This window comes from Phalacrocorax carbo, chromosome 20 (assembly GCF_963921805.1).
Source record: "Phalacrocorax carbo chromosome 20, bPhaCar2.1, whole genome shotgun sequence".
NCBI classification, from domain to species: Eukaryota; Metazoa; Chordata; class Aves; order Suliformes; family Phalacrocoracidae; genus Phalacrocorax; species Phalacrocorax carbo.
In genome coordinates, this window is record NC_087532.1 from 7,840,811 (window position 1) to 7,857,464 (window position 16,654).

The 16,654-nt window shown below is 48.5% G+C and overlaps 1 protein-coding gene across 1 annotated transcript in view; it reads right to left on the reverse strand.

Annotated features, from left to right (window-relative positions):
• PAX7 (paired box 7) overlaps positions 1-16,654 on the reverse strand; it is a 107,866-nt gene that overhangs the window by 26,116 nt on the left and 65,096 nt on the right. The window contains exons 6-7 of the mRNA XM_064470290.1: positions 16,158-16,323; positions 15,367-15,566 (exon numbers count right to left, since the gene is read on the reverse strand). Of these exons, the coding sequence (XP_064326360.1) occupies positions 15,367-15,566; positions 16,158-16,323 (366 nt within the window). The remainder of the gene's footprint in view (positions 1-15,366; positions 15,567-16,157; positions 16,324-16,654) is intronic.

The following is a 16,654-nucleotide window of genomic DNA, read 5'->3' on the forward strand; positions in this document are numbered from 1 at the left end:
TCAGATAGCAGCTTTTATTTTGCTTGCAGTTTTTTTTCCTCTCTCTCTCTCTCTCTCTCCATATAACCCAAGCACTGAGGCTGGGAGATGCTGGGAGCTGATATCAGATCCACGGAAATTGGCAGCATTTGAATAAGCAAGAGATGCAGCTGGGCAAAATTTTAATAAGTTGGGTTTTTTATAAATAAAAAAATAGTGCTCAGGCATTGGCTGCTTGCTGAGGACCTCAGCACTGCTGGATGCTTTGCTGCTCATGAGGTGGTAACACCTATAGGGTGCTGGATTTGCCTTTCCCTGCTCTTCAGGGTGTTCTGCAGCCCTGTGTGATTTTAGCCTCTCTGCATTCCTGCAGGGCGGATTCTGGCTGACTCTCCCCATTACATGGATGGGGAAACCACTGCAGACAAGAGTAAGTAGTTTGCCAAGGTTGGGCAATGAAGTTAGCAGCAGGGCACATGAATCTCATGGCTTCTGGTTCTCTGCTGCCACGAACATTAAACCACCTTCCGTCTCTTGAGCATTTCCACTGAAACCTTTGGCAGGACCTGGCAGAACATTTACTGCGTAAATGGGATTTACTTACTCCCTGAAATTCACTCAGCTATGTAAAACCTTGGAAATTCTCCAGCATGGATGTGTGCAGAGATGTTCTGGTGAGATTTCTAGTATTTCTGGACACCATTATAAACCAGCAGGTGTGAAAGAAGGAATGAGAAGGAGGGAAAGAGAACTCCTTAGACATGGACTCTAGCAAAAGGCTTGTTCTGATAAAGACAAAATAAGTATCTCCATAATCTGTGGCATCAATGAAGAGTGATTCAGTTTTTCTGAGGTCTGACTCATTTCCCGAATCTCCCTGTCTGTCTGCACTCATCATATAGAGCATGTAAGGTGACTGAGCCCCTAATAGAAGCGTGTTAGTTAAGAGGAATGGATTTGGGTGATATTCTCTCTTTGTTACCTTTCCATGACAACAGTGTGAAAGGGAGAATCACCATAGTGTGACCATGCTGCCTTCAAGATTATCAAAGCCATGCCACTGTAGCTGTTACTGGTCAGGGGCCAACACAAGCTGCCTGACGCACTTAGCAGCAGCCAGACTTTGCACCACCTAGAGCTCACAAACCTCTTCAGAGCCCACCTCCAAGGCTTGAGTCAGCTCAGGTGATGAGGATGCTCCCTTGCTCCCAAATCCTTATTTTCCTGGACCATATCAACCTCAGCTGGACATTTGCATCACTGTAGATTAGCAAGAAGATGCAGTTAGTTCAGAACAGCGCCACAGCAGCCGAACTAGAACTGGGGTCTTTGAAGGTTTCTGGCTGTACTTTCTAAGCACGCATCTTTACTTTGAAAGTACGGCCAGCTCAGTGGGTGCTAGAGGTGAAGATCTGCAACTGTACCAGGCCATCGTCCCATTGCAAGAGCCTGGATGGAGAGAACCTGATGCATTCCAATATTCTCCTCTTTCCCCCCCCCCAACTTTGCCTGGGCTTGAACGGGACCACAGCACATGACGACGGCAGCATTTAGGGGAGCTGGGAATTAATCAAGAGGCACCCACCTGTCAGGCTGGTATCTGGAACTAAATGGAAACACTTGCTAGTGCTTGACCTCTCGCCCTCCAGACAAGCCTGCAGCTCTTGAGTGGTTTGAGAAACCCTCTCTCAAGGACGGCAGCTCTGAGACCCCAGGTGAAATAAAGCAAGGGGAGCAGGCAAGGAGAGAGACAGGAGCTGGCTTACGAACAGTGGGGGAAGGAGCAAGAGGCTGTAGGTGGTGGGGACTGGTAATCTTCTCGCATGGCTGGGAGAATGTAGCTGGAGAACTGGTGTAATGACATGGATGCGATGGGAAAAACCAGAGCGCACAAGGGGCTGGCCAACAGGCCAAGAACAAGAGCTGTCTGAGGCTCAGTGCTGTAGGTAAAAGAGGCTGGAGAGTAAAAGACACTGGAGATATTTAGAGTCAAATATCCCCCTGACTTTCTATATATCCCCTGGATGGGTTTTGTGTTGGGTGAGATATATTTGATACGTCAGCGTGTGCTGATTAGCAGTCCAGCACATGTTTCAGTGTTAAATCAGCCTTTCTTGTAGTTAATGGAGGCCAAAACTCTTTGCTGACGACTGTTCAAACAGTGAAACCTAAGGCAATGCTAACTCTGCTAAACAGCAGAAGAAAGCCCTGCATGCATGCCAAGGGATTCTGAAATACCAGTCTTAAGGTACAGGATTAAGATCTTAGTTTTTAAAGCGATGTGGGGCATTTGCTCTTTAAAATGCATGAACAGATTGTAAGCTGATGTAAAATGGCTCAGCCACCCTGGCAGCATTGACCTCAGACGCAGATGATGTGACCAGACCCTAGTTCTAACTTCCAGATTCTTGGTTTTAGGACTTCTGGGGTGTCTGTGTAAACACGTGTGAGACAGGAAAGGACAAATACTTCAGGAAAACCAGCTCTCTCCACCTGCCCCAAAGCTGAAGAGAGAACAGTACAGAACAAGACCTGAGCCAACAGTGCAAAGGGGTTAGGACATCTTACGCCAGCAGCCGCATCCTACAGTTCCCATACTTCAACAAGTGCAAGGCAGTTTGCCAGTACAAATTACTCTGATGCTTCTAACAGGCATCCGTTACACCTGTTTCTTCCTCATCTGAAATAAAACCCCCTCCTTTCCTTGGCCCGAGCTACTCAAGTATTGAAGCTACTGAGAGCCTGAAGTCTTGCCTGTGAGAAACCAAAATACTGGGGAGTCAGTTCCACCAATGGCCCCTGGATCTATATGGTATGGACAGAGTTTATACTAGAAACCTGCTGGAGCTGGAATGTAGACCCTAAAATTCTTTGCATGAAAGATGCCACTTTATAGATGGGCATAGAAATGAGGTGGGGAAAGGGGAATGAACATTCTTGGGAGCTGGGCAGAGACTGGAGCTAAGGAAGCAGCTCAGAGTGAGGAATTTATTTGCTTTCTGACTTATAATGAGCCTGTGGCCTAGAGATGGGAGCAGAAGGACAGAAGTGGCTGCTACAGAAACCAAGAAAACATTTTCTGCAACTGGTCCCTGCTTTTCCTTCTCCATTGCTCCAATCAGTGATGAGTAAAAGCCCTGGGGAGAGCTCAAAGCCTCTGGTGTTGTACAGAAATGTGCATTCCCTTGGGCCAAAAACCTGGAGCTACAGATTTTGCAGCAAGCAATGCTTTTATGGAGTCTCATATGTAGGCAAGATCAGGAAACAGCACAGATCCAGCCAAGGATGCAAAAATGTCTGGGACACAGCAAGTAGCTGAACTGAACGCCCTAGGAATACCAGTCCTATCTGATGCTGAAACCACCTTGCTCCCTAGGAGAGCAGAAAGCACCGTGAAATCATGCCACAAACTAAGAGGGAGCAAATTCCTTTAGAAGCAGAACCACATCCCTTTTTCACTGCAGTACCACTGACCACCTACCGCCAAAGCTCTCCTGCATTGCTGACCTGCCCTCACCAGTGCTGTTCATTTTTAGGGAGCCCTGTCCCCCCTCGAGAAGCAGTTCCCAGGCAGCCTCGGCATCTCCTCCTTCTCACTGCAGCACTCAAGTCCCACGGCAGGAGCTGGCACCCACCCAGGGTGGCTCCTGCCCTGTCTGCTGGGCCAGAGCAGGGCACAGAGGTACTATTACCAGCATGCGTGGCCCGGAGCTTCATTAGAGCTGGAAGACCTGTGCTTCTGACAGAGCTGCTGAATCTGGTGTTGGCTTTTAGGGTCGGGGAGACCCTATGTGGCTCCTAATTCGAGGCTGGATTTGTGCTCAGCTGCACACTCTAATCACTAATTAAAGGTTTGCCATCATCCTCTAGCAGCTGTTAGTGTCCTACAGGTCGATCCCCAAGCAACACTCTGCTGAGCCAGAGCTGCCAATTGAAAAGTTCATTGGATGGGCAGTGTCCAGCCCCCTTCCCAATACACCCGGGTGTTTATTTCCTCATCAGAAAAGGGTTGCGACATCAGACAATGCTCTGCTTTGCACCACCTCTTCTCCCCTTCTTGCAGTCATCCCCCAAATATTTCTTGCTTTCCCCCTCTCGTTCTTTTTTTTTTCTTTCTTTTCTTTCCTCCCCCCCTACCCTTATTTTTTTTAACAAAAAAAAAATGTTATTTTGTGCCTCCTGAGCCTTGCCGGCTGGGCTCGGTGTCTGTATCAGCTGGAGGAGCTTATGTGCCTCGTCTCCTCGGATTTAGACTGAAATTTTGATTTTCTGCCGCGCTTAGATAATGTGGAAATCCTGTTCCCCGATATTTACTGTTTATCAGCGCAGCACAGCGCAGTTCTGGGGGGAAGGGAATCTCCCCCTCCGTGTGTCCCCCCTCGCTCCCCTCCACCCCCCATCCTGCGTGCTAATGGAGTTTGACTTCGGAGCAGACGCTACAACAATAGCCTAATTATGGCGAGTGGAGGGGAAGAGGAACTCCCTGGCAAAGAGGCTCCGTGTCGCTGGGGTGAACTCTGATCCCTGTCCCCATCACCTGAGCCAGCAGGAGCACAGGGCTTATCCTGCCAGGGATAACTAAGCCGTGTCCCCCTCTGTAGGCCCATTACTAAACCAAGCTTTGTCACCTCAGGCGGACACCAGGTCCCCTCCAGCTTTACAAAGTTGATGGGGAAGCACAGGAACACGGTGAGCCACACCACATCTGCCTTCCTCCAGCTCATCACCTGGACTAAATGGTCCTGTCTGGTGTGTCCAAGCCAGGTGGTCCTCAGCACCATGGTCTGTGAAGCCACCTCCCTGTCCCTTCCACATCGTGTTTGTCCTAGAGGGAGACTATCTGTTTGGGGACACCCCTGAGAGCCCAGCTGCAAGCACAGTCCCCTTCCAAGGCATGTATCCTGCTCCCCCATATGCCAATACGCATGCCAAGTCCCGCATCCTCCAGTGAGGATTAGTGTCGCTGAGCCCTTGCAAACTCATTCTTGCAAGCAAGCCAGAGGCGAGAAGGGAAAGGGGGGAACACTTACCTGCGTAAGTGACATGAACTAGGCAAGAAAAATAAAACTATGATAAAAAAATCTGGGGCTCAGCAGCAGGGGAACAGCTCTAAGGACCACTTAAGTGGCCAGCGGTGCATAATGCCTTGCTATTAATGAGGCCGGCTGCCGATCCCTAAAAGGATTGGTTATTGTCAGATAATGCACAGGGCTTTCTCTCCCCCCCTCAGCCCCTCGTGGGGAAGGCAGGCATTTCCCTCTGGTTGGGATTGAGCTGAATAATGTCCCGGCCACCTGCAAATGCGCCGGGCTTTCTCTGCCACTGCATAATTAGAGGCGGCATTGGGGTAACGTGGCAGGGTAACACAGCATGTAGAAAGGAGGGAAAGAAAAATGGGAAAAAGAGTTTGGTTTTTTTTTTAAAAAAAAAAAAAAAAAAAAGAGGGGAAAGGAATGGACAGGGAGACAGGAAACATGATAAAGCTCAGCCAGGCGCTCCCTGCTCGGCTGTTCTCTGTGTAGCTTGGCTGTTGGCTGGCTCCTCTGGTTTAAAGTGACTCCGCTTCTTATGGAAACGGAGAGGCGGTATTAAAAAAAAAAAAAACCAAGACACAGAGAGCTTCCTTATCTCATGGAGACAGTTGTCAGGAATCACTTTGACTGAGTCGTTTTGTCTCCATGCTTTTTTTCACTGTCAAGCAGGCCTCAGGACATGGATCAAAGGAGAGGCGCCGAGCGCTCGCTGAAACTTCTGATCCCTTCTCGGTACAGACGCGCGAATGGCAGACAGCTCTCCTCCACATCAAATGGAAGGAGAGAGGAGAGAGAGGAAGAAGGGAAGGGAGAGGGAGAAGAAAAGCTGGGAGAGAGACAGAGAGAGAAGAGGCTGTGAGGGGCTCGCTCTGCCGCTTCGGATCTCAGGGGAAAGACAACAGCAGCCTTCTCTTTCCCTCTTCCCCGCTCCCCGTTGGGAGCATTCCCGCCACCAGTGTCCCTCCAAAAGGGCAGCCGGAGGGAGGTGTGGGGCATGCAGCACCACAGATATTTCCCCCAGACTAACAGGTGAGCTCCCCACAGGGCCTGCCTCAACCCAGGCTTGGCCCCATACATCGGTGGGTCGCAGACCAAGCTTTGCACTGAAGCAAGAGTCATGGTGAGAGTTCCCACCCATGTGGGCCACTCAGGCATCCCTGTTTCAGCTCTGCCCTAGCTTGGTGGGTGAATTCCTACCCCAAAACAACCCCCTCGGTGTCAGCCTTGCCTCTTTCCCTTCAATCCCTCAAGCCAATCCCTGTGATTTTCCTGTATCTGCTTGGCAAGCAGCTCCCCACCCTTTCCCCTATGTGGCTCACGATTCCCTTTCAGGTACTTATTCCCTGAAATAAGATCCCCCTCATCTCCAAACTGGATAGGCTTAAGGGCTGACTCCAGCTTACTGCGGCGAGCTAAGACCCTCTGCACCTTTGATCAATTTACTGCTCACACACCCCAGACCCCGCTAGGATTTCTGATCTTCAGCCCCTGCTGTAAATTGATCTTGTGCACGCCTGTCTGATGGAGGCAAGAAGCCGCTTCTTGCAACAAGAGGCCTTGCCGCATCCAAGCCATCTTCCCTTGCATCCACCACTGTGCAAGGTGGAAACCCCCGCATGGCACGCACCCCACAACATGACAGCCCCCCATTATTTATTTGTTGCACACACGGCTGTCTCTCCTCTCCTTACGCTCTTCGCATACTACAGAAGCCCCTGCACAGTCCTGTAACCCCAAACTGCCAAAGCATGTATTGCACAGCCATATACTTCTTCCCCCTCCGCACACGGTGCTTCAGGAGAGCCAGCAAGACGAACACACTGCAAGTTGACACAATACCCAAACTCCCTTCCATCTCACACAAAAGAACAGCACAGCATCCCTTTAGGGTGTTTCCCCCATACAGCCCTCCTGATGCTTTGGGGTCTAACAGCTCTTCCAAGCAGCCCTCCAGGATGCTCCAGAGACAAATACAGCCCCCAAAGTCCTCCCTGTCCTCTCAGCCCCAAACGTCCTGTTACAACCTTTGCCCCAAGACACTGCAACCTGTCCATCAGTGATTCCAGCAGCTGGCTGCCTCTGGGATGGGGGCAAATGCAAGCTTCCTGCACTGCTAGCACACATAGATGATGAAGCGAACAGAAAATAAACCTTACTGAACAATGACCCCTTTCAAAGTGCATCCATCAGCTTTGGGGAAGCTGGAGGTCACGGCACATCCCCCTCACACGGCACTATGTGAGCGACGCACAATCCTGCATCCACCTTCAGCGTTTCCTGAGCTGGGGCAGGCTTGAGGCTCACAAGGAGACCCCTCGGATACCTGCAATACCTCCCATCTCCTCTCCCAGCACAGTATCTCTGCTGTTCCGTCACACCTACTGAAGTTAATACACTTTCCACAACCCCTCTTTGTGGAAGAAAAGAGGGGGGCAGGTTGGGGTTAGCGCCTGATCCACCGCGCAGGATGTTGCTGTAGATTTTTCCTATCATAGACGGCTTTTCACAGCCAGGGCACAGCTGGAGCACAGCTGTTACACTGTTGCTAAATTTTAACAGGCACGCACAACGCATGGCCACATACACTGGTGTGCACACACAGAATGTGCACGCAGGACATCGATGTCCCTGTGCACGCGGGTGTGAAAGAGCGCGCGCACATACCCTAATTATTCCTCTTATTGCATTCCTCCCTGTTAAGCTTCCCCTCTCTCTCACATCCCTCATTCCAGGGCTGCCTTTTCCCGCTGCGGTCCCTTGATTCCTCTTGCAGCTCAGCACCAGCTCCCTGGTCCCTGGGTTATTGCAGCCCTTCAAGCCATGCAGCGAAACGCTCGCCTCTGAATGCCAGAGGTCGCTCAGAAATGCCCATCACCAGGCTGGATGCTGTATTAATTGCTAATCTCTCATTTTCTCTATCTGCCCTGCCTGCCTTGTCTCGAGTTCCCTTATTAATCACAAAGCAGGGCAAATCCTGCATTTGAATTCTCCAAGTGTGTGTCTCCCGGCCAAGTCCCTCTTACCCTTCCTGATGTGGAAAAGAGACAGGACCCAGAGGAGGGTGTTTCAGCAGAGCTGAAAGCCCCACCAGTCCTGTCCGGATTTCAGCAGGAATTACAGCCTGCGATGCCTGTTCCACACCCCCAGCTCCGGCTTTGCTCCCACCACCCTGTAAGCGGGTAGCAGGGTCTGGGTGGGAACTGATATTTAAAGATTTTGGTGTACAGATTTCCTTGTCTTAGCCCTGGGTGTCTTAAATATGTGCTCCCTGCTCTGAGGTCTGGGGGCTTATCAGAGCCTTTCACACCTCCCTGATTTCTTCTTCCTTCTGACATTGGTCTTGTCATTCTCCTCAGCTTTCTTTTTCCTGTATTTCTTCTCCTATTTACTCCTTGTTCCCCTTTCTCCCCAGTTTGTCTGCTCCTGATACTTGAGTAGACAAATAGTGCAGTGCCACAGGGGCTGATCCTGGACCCACGGAAGGTAACAACGAGGCTCCTATCGAATTCAAGGCTACGGAACTGTTTGCTCTGAAAGCCTTCATTATTTTAACGTCTAAGTAACACATACAGAGGACAATTTCTGGAGTGGAAATCACACAGGAATAAACATGATCAGTGCCACCCAGAGCATTAGAGTTAGGGTTAAGGTAAGAAGATGCTGCCTTATTTGTTTCTAATCAGTTTGCAATGGGACCTGAGCATCCAAATCAATCAAGGAAACTCATGAAACCTCAAGATTGACAGAAAATGATTTGGCCCCTCAGGTATGAATTTCCCCCTCCCACCCTACTTCTTCACTCACAGAAACAGAGTCATTAAGAATCAGGCAAATAAATACGTATGTATTTTCACACGAGAAAAATGTTCCATTCTCCCCTTTTCCCGTTGCTGGGAGCAGAGGCGTCTAATTGACAAGAGCAGATGGGCTTTGTTTGGTTAAATAAAAAAAAAAAGAAAGAAAGAAAGAAACTTTAGTGGAAAAACTACCAGATTTCCCGGGACACGTAGGTTAAAAGTTTAGAGAGATGGAGCTGCATTTGACACCGAGCAAGGGAAAACAACAACGCAGTCTCAGCAGAGCCAGTTTCTCCCAGAGAGAAACCTGGAGCAACCATGCCCCCTTCCCATCCCCCTGGCAAAAAAAGGACATGGGTTTTAGCATGTGTTCACTTCCCTCTCCAAAAATCCTGTGTACAATCTGCCGCAAGGTCGTGGGGAGGCTGAAGGAACTGGGTGCAAGGAATCATTGTGACTCAGAAAAGGGACAGCAGCCGCTTTCTGAAGGGCAGACACTTTGTTTGAGGGAATCACGGGCCTCTAGAGAGATGGGGCTGCAGGGGGAACGCAAAGGAGGCAGTGTGGGGGGAACACAGCAGAGACCACGTGGAAAAAAAAGCAGAGTGGAAAAGGAGGGTAGGAGAAAGGGGAAGGAGAGATGGAAAAGGGAGGTCGAGGAACCCAGGAGGCAAGGTTAAAGAAAACCTCTCGTGTGGGGTGGCACCCGAGAGCGTTGGAGGTTAAAGAATATTAGTAGAACATGTTCCTACACTAAGATAAGCTGGTGAAATGAATCCTTATCCGTCCAAACCCAACCCTTTAAAATTCGAGCGAGAGAAGGGTCTCCTTTCAGGGAAACAGGGAATCCTTAATGCTTCCTCCCTCAGCAACTGTAATGCCAGGATGTTCCCAATCTGCTTTGAGGGATGGAAAGATTAAGAATAATAAAAAAATTGCAATAAAATATGTGTGAACGAGGGGGTAATTGTGGACAAATGCAGCATTCAAATTCATTTTTCAGCTCTTTTACACACCATTTCAATCTTATTTTCTGCTTGTTAATGAGATCTTGTTGGTTGGGGTGGGCACGGCTGCCCAGTATCGCTTGGGTAATTGCACATAATTTTCTCTCTACTAGTGATTTGCATCAGATTTTTTTTTTTCTAATTCTTTGCTATTTAAACCCCCTCCTCCCTTTCCCCCTCCCCCCCAAATCTCACCCTCTCCTCCCCCTCTTCCTTCCCCTCCCCTTCTCCTGGCCCAGCAAGACTCATTTTGAATGCTTATTATAGACACAGTGTCTCCGACAAAAAAAAAAAAAAAAAAAAAAAAGGAAGGAAAAAAAAGAAAAAAAGGAACCAGACAGAAGGGATCCGTGTCACTGAAGGAAGGAGCGCTGTCTCACTGGAGCCAGACACTGCGATGCCTGCTCCCCTCTCGCCAGCTAACATCGCATCCTTCCCAATTGCCAGGCTTCCCCCCCAAAAAAGGGCTCAGCTGGCTCTTCTCACGCTTCTGCCAGGATCAGTGTGCTCCTGACAGGGATTCAGATGATCCCTAATCCCCCCCCAGTGAGGCTGAGGAAAACGTAACCCTGGGCAGTGGAAGAGAACGGAGCCCTGGGACGATGTCAGGAAAAACAAAACTGCTATGGTTGTGCAGACTAAGGAGGTCCCTGAGTGTAAATTTGTGGGCAGAGCCTGACCTGTGCCTCAGATGTCCCTCCAGGAACACTATCAAGAAATGGTGGTACTCCAGAAATTGTAGAATCTGACTCCAACCTTCAGATACTGCCATTACACTGGGAATGAATTTGCTCATGGAACAAAAAAGCCACTGAAAGCCCTGAGAAAATTAAAGCAACAAATATGAGATGGTGAACAAGTTTCTCTTGGCTCTTCACATTTCTGGAATTGTCTTAATCTCTGGGTGATCCTGTGGGTTTGTTAAAAGATTCAGAGGTCTCAGAAATAACGTGTTATAGAACCATAGGAAACGCCTGATTCTTAACTATACCTTCCTATGTTCTCCAGCTAGACAGGGGCCATCTGCAACAAACTAATGATCTTTTGCTTTAGAATAACCACTTGCAAGACCCCAACATGCTACAATGAATGGTCAGACACATTTAAGGTACAGGCCTGGATCTAAAAGGGCAGCAGAAATTTTAGGGGGCAAAGCAGTGGACAAAATCCTCCTAAAAAAACCATGAAGACATTTTAAAAGGCAGAAGAGATGTGCTAGAGATGAAAGCAGCCCAGAATACAATATGAACCTGCTTCTTTGCTGTTTGAAAGGCATCCAGGGAATATCTCATCATCACAAATGACAGAAGAACAGTCAAATGTGACCCTCACTTTTCTCTTTATGTTGACTTGTACTGCTTAATTCACTTCATTTCCTCCCACCTCAGCCCACACTGCAGCGTACACATTTCTTGAAGGACTGTCAGATGCTGATCAGGATGTAACTGGACTTAACACTGAGTTTACCACTGTATTGAGCTATTTGTCACAAGCCTTACCCCAGCCACAGCGAGGGGCAACACTCAGCTAGCACAGGTCTGAACTTCAGAACAGACAGATGCAAAGTTTGTTCCTGCTGCCACTGTGAAGCACAACCTGGCTAAGGATGGCTTCGTGCCCGGCCTTGTTCTGGTCGAGGTTGACAAGTATTCTCAAAGAAACGGGAAAGGATTCCTCTGTGGGCTGAAAATGAGTTGGAAATGTTTACAATGTATTTATGAAATCTCACCCACCCACCCATGCGCTTGGTTTACAACCCACTCTTGTTAAGAAATGATGTGACAGAAGCTCCAGGGCCAGAAATCACACTCTGTATGACTGCTAACTGGTTACTCACCCTTCATATTTAACTTTGCTTCAGGTCTCTATATGTTCACTAAGTTTTGGCACAGGCATTAATGCCAGCCTGGAGGCAGTTACAATCCCCTGAATCAGCCCAGCTGAATCTGTGACAGCTGCTGCTAACCCACGCAACCTCTGGGGAGCGATGGTGACCTTGCTGCTGCGTGTTCCTGCTCCCCGGTACTGAGCTACTTTCTGATAATCCGTGACTGCTGCAGCCACCGAGTGCATCCAACAGATGCAAGGTGACTCATCTGGCTGCAGCTGGCCAGCCTGTGAAGTTCGCTTTCTCAAACAGGCAACACTCAGAGCAAGATCTCCCTCCTACAAAGTCTGTTGCAGCACGAAACCATCACAAATCACTGCTTGGGTTACCCTGAGGTCTCTCACTAAGGTCTAGGAAGGAGTATGACATGAGAGATCATGCTAGGTAGTTGTTTAATCATATAGGACTATCCTTTGCACAACCAAGTTGGTGTTTTTGTATAAGTGTCACAAAAACTGTCATCATGGGATGAAGTAGCTGAAGACAAAACTTCCCAGCTGACCTCTCACTCCTCGGCAGTCTCAGGCCTGGAATAGAGGCAGAATGACCATTAAACTGGGGAAACCGCACGGGACACGCTTTGGGGATCCAGCAGCAGAGCTGGACAGGCCCAAGGCTTTGTGTACTACAGGCTGGAAAACAAGCAAAAAATGCGGCCATTTCCCACGTGAAGTCTGGGTAAAACTTTCAGCAGTGTCTGCTCCTTCTCTCAGGAGAGGGAGGACTAAAGTGCGTGTGTGCGTGGTGGGACTGAGCCCGCAGAGGCCAACGTAATCCCCTTTCCTCTGTTGTGAGAATGGAAATGCCATGCTTCTCCTCTAGAATTTCAGCTGCCAGCACCGAACCCGTCTGGTGGATTCTGGCCGGGACACCCAATCCCGGGGTAACTGGATAGCGTGCCGAGCAGCAGCAAATGCTGGGAGCTCTCGGTCAGGCTGGCCCCCACCTCCTTGTCTAAACTGCAAAGAAATCTCCCTCCTGCTGCTGCTAAGGGATGAAACCAGAGAACGGTCTGTTTGCATCTCAGACAAATTGCCATCATTTTAAGCTCCCTTTTTTTTTTCTATCTCCTGAACTCCCTCCTTCCTTGTAGTTGATATTTACCCCTGCAGAGAGTAACCAGATACTGCAGATAGCTGGACAGGAGGATGAGAGGGTTGAGGTGCAGTGGGTTTTACCTGTAAGGCCATGGACTGGCTGAATTATGCACAGAGAAGTTACTCGGAGCATCCCACATTGAGCCCTCACAAAAGTTTTACGCACCCCGCTACATAACAGAGCACACTTCTGCGAGTTCTCCTTCATGCTGTTAGGAGTATTTCTTGCATCCTCCCACTAGGAACAGCAGAGGGCTTAGAAAGGCAGGAAGGTAGCAAGATAAGTAAATATAAAGCAGTCATAAAATAACCTGGGTTAGACTTTCTAGGCACAAAAGAAATAGAAGAATTTATATACTGATATCTTGGCCCTCACATCATTAAAAGCATTAGGAAAATGGGAATGTCCCCTTCTTGGGGGTGCAAAGCTCTCTTTTCTTCAGGTCTGCCAGATAATGTATCCTCTCTTTCCCGTACAAAGGGCTTATTGGCTCAGGACTCTATCTTCCCCTAGCCTGAGCCTGGGGGCAGGGTAATTTGGGGTAGGGATAAGCACAGAAAAAGCGTTGGTCTGGTCATTTCAATGAGCCTCTGATTTAGTGAGCGGGACTAGTAAGTAGATGATGAAGCTACAGAAATGGAAATCGCATGATGGACTTGTATGTGTCTAGTGCTTGTGCAGCTTATCGGATGGATCTCATCCTTAACTTATTCTATGGTGCTAAATTGCACTTGTGATAATTTGAATTAATCATGTGCCCTGGACCATCTAACCTGCAGCCTGCCTTTGAATTCCATCCTATACACTCATCTCCCAAGCCCAGTGCTATTAGAAATCCCTTGCAGAAAGTCATCTCCTTATTTCCCCCACAAATTACACTGTTTGAGGCAATATTCAGCCTCATGCCAGTCACACTTTTACATTTTCCATCTCATAAGCATTCAGAGCTAGAAGTGGCATTTTATACCATTTCAGAGATGCTGCAAAGTTTCCCTCTTTCCATTGACACTCAATGTTTGTTTTCACACTCGACAGATCACAAGCTATTGGACCTTAAACTCTATATATGTCTCTGATGTCCCCATTTATTGGACTCCTCTCTAAACAGTTGTAGCCTTTTCATTCAGATGCCTACCTAATTTCTCCCTGTAGTTTCAAATTATTTTGCACTTCCTGCCTTAAATAGTGTTACTGGCCACTCTGAAACGACTGTTATAGTGCACTTCATATGTCTCTGTATTTCACAAGTGACTGAGAGCAAAAGTAAAATGCATTTGGTACCCCTCCAGGATGGCAGGCACCACATGAATACAAGTCCTTGCTGTTAATTTTCAGCATACAATATGTGCCTTGTTCCATTTAAAAGCAAATGTGCAGTTGGAAAATAGATTATACCAACTGAACCAAAGAGAAGGTTAGAGGCTCTATCTAATGAGGTGACAGAAAATTAGAGTTATTATCCCAGGACAGTGATAGAGAGCGGGCTGTACTCTCTGGTGGTGTACAGCCTGGCGTCTCCACTGACTTCAGCGGAGCTCACCAGCTGAGAACATAAGTCTACTCCCATAACACACAAATAGCACAAGCTCTGCTCTCTCTAGACCCACTGATGATGGAGGCTTTAACCTCTCTACAGCTGCTGAGGCTTGCTTCTCTGTCACACGTAGCACTGAAAAGTCTCACACACAACTGGCAGCAATCTGATCAAACCTGGGCTGGGGCTCTTTGGAAGGCAGCTGGGCTGAGGCCTGGAGCACAGATCCCAGAGTCAGGTCACAGGCGCTCTATTCTGAGCTCAGGCAGGGGTTTTAAAATCAAGGGTGTATTACATGGGAAGGTCGTGGCTGTTGCCTGGTAAACTTAAAACACACATGCTCCATTCTTTTACACAAACAGATGCGTGTGAAATGTATCTTTCCCCCTTTAAAGCTTACCTATGCCTCTTATTCTAACCTTGTGGAAAGCATTAACAGAACTGTTTACATGACAATTAGTTTCTCAAAACTATACCCTGGATCTCCATCCCTGTGTTTTGAGGCAGCTCAGATCCGTGGCACTTTCATAAGTAAGGGCTTCCCATGTTTCAACCAGATTTGGCCAAGCTGGCTTCAGCTAATCTCTAATTCAGTCGCCCACAAGTCATGGACTACTTCTAAAGTGTGCCTGCAAAAATTAACTAAAAATGTCAAGCGTGCTGTCATTAGGCCGACATCCGCAATCGAAGGGCCCGCACCTGCACTGGAATTTTTTTTGGAGGGCTGAGAAGATGAACACCGATGCTCTATGTCCTGGTGTTTGCAATTACAGTTTGCTAACCTGAGTATGGGAACTACAGAAATCAAATGCCCTGGCAGTACGGTGCTGAGCTCAGGATAGAGATACTGCCGATAAACAAATTAACTAATGGCTTTAAGTAGGCTGCCTCCAAGAATTCGTGACAGTAACAATAACTCCCTTGTTAACCACAATACACTGTGATAGCCTGAAGCTTGCCCTGCTCTCAGAGGATCTGGACCAGCCAAATACTCTCAGCCAAAGAAAGAGAACAGAAGCGGGTCACATACCTGTGGAGAGAGGCCATTGCTAACAGGATTCATGTGGTTGGCAGGAGCTGCAGCATTCATGAAACTGTCCGAGTAGCTGGAGAAGCTGTGTCGGGCCCCGTAGGCAGAGCCAGTGTCAGCAGCGGCGGCTGCAGCGAGCCCTCCCTGGTGCATGGTGGATGGCGGCAGGGGCTGGGGTCTGTGTACAGTGCTTCCCCCATCTGTGGACAGAGCGTTCAGAAGTAAAGAGTCATGGGGTGTTACAGCTAGGACTCTGCAAAGCATGGGCTGATGGTTTGGCTATGCTGACCTCAGCTTCTGGGTCTCACCATCTCTGTGTTCCATGTGAACACAAACATATCACGTAACAGTTTATGCAGAGTACTTATGGGATGAAATATCTGAACTTAGTTTTCTCCCAGACTGAAGCCATCAATTCCTTTGTAAAGGCCAAGGCCAAAGCCAAAGCCAACTGGAATTAGCAATACTGCTTCCACTGAGCCTCGGTATGGAGTTTTATCCAGAATACGGGATCACCTATATGATACTCACTTTGGTCTGACGTGCTCTCCATTTCAAAGGTGAGCAGAACAACTAGAGTTGTGAGGCTGACACAGCAGAAAGGACCATGAGACAGAGGAGAAAACTGTGGAGTTGCCATTGACTTGAGGAAAAGCCTGGTCTTCCCAGCTAAAGGAAAACCAACTATGTACTATAATGGCCTTAGTGGGATATCACGAGTCAGAAAGGGAAGGGACATGGGGTGATGTAGGGCCAGAGAAGGGGAGCAGCGCAGGCAAACGGGGGCTCACCTTGGGAGATGGTGGTGGTTGGGTAGGTGGAGTCTGGCAGCTGGTATGGGGGGAGAGTTGGCATTCCTGTCGGTGGGAAGCCCCCTGGCAGCAGGTGATTGAAAGCCGCAAGTTGGTTCGCTCCCGCCTGTTTGCGCCATCGTGCTCTTCTATTGCTGAACCACACCTGATGGGGAAAGGAAAGACCACGCGTGACTTACTCTGAGCTGCTGTCCCATCTCACCCAGGCTGCTGCTAGAAACACATCCTGAATTACAGCACTGGCTAAAAATAAGTTCAAGTTGCTGCCTGACACAGACTTTGTGAGTATTTGTCTCCATTCCTCAGTTTCCCTTCCCCCAAATGACAATACTACTACCACCCTGTCTCCTGGGTGAAGATACATACATTTAAAATTGTGAAAGATACTACAAAGAGCATGGGAGTGTGCCATCAGCAGTAGGGTGAGATGAAGAGGAATAATTTAGATTGTGTATTCCAAGAGAGTCCATTCCAAA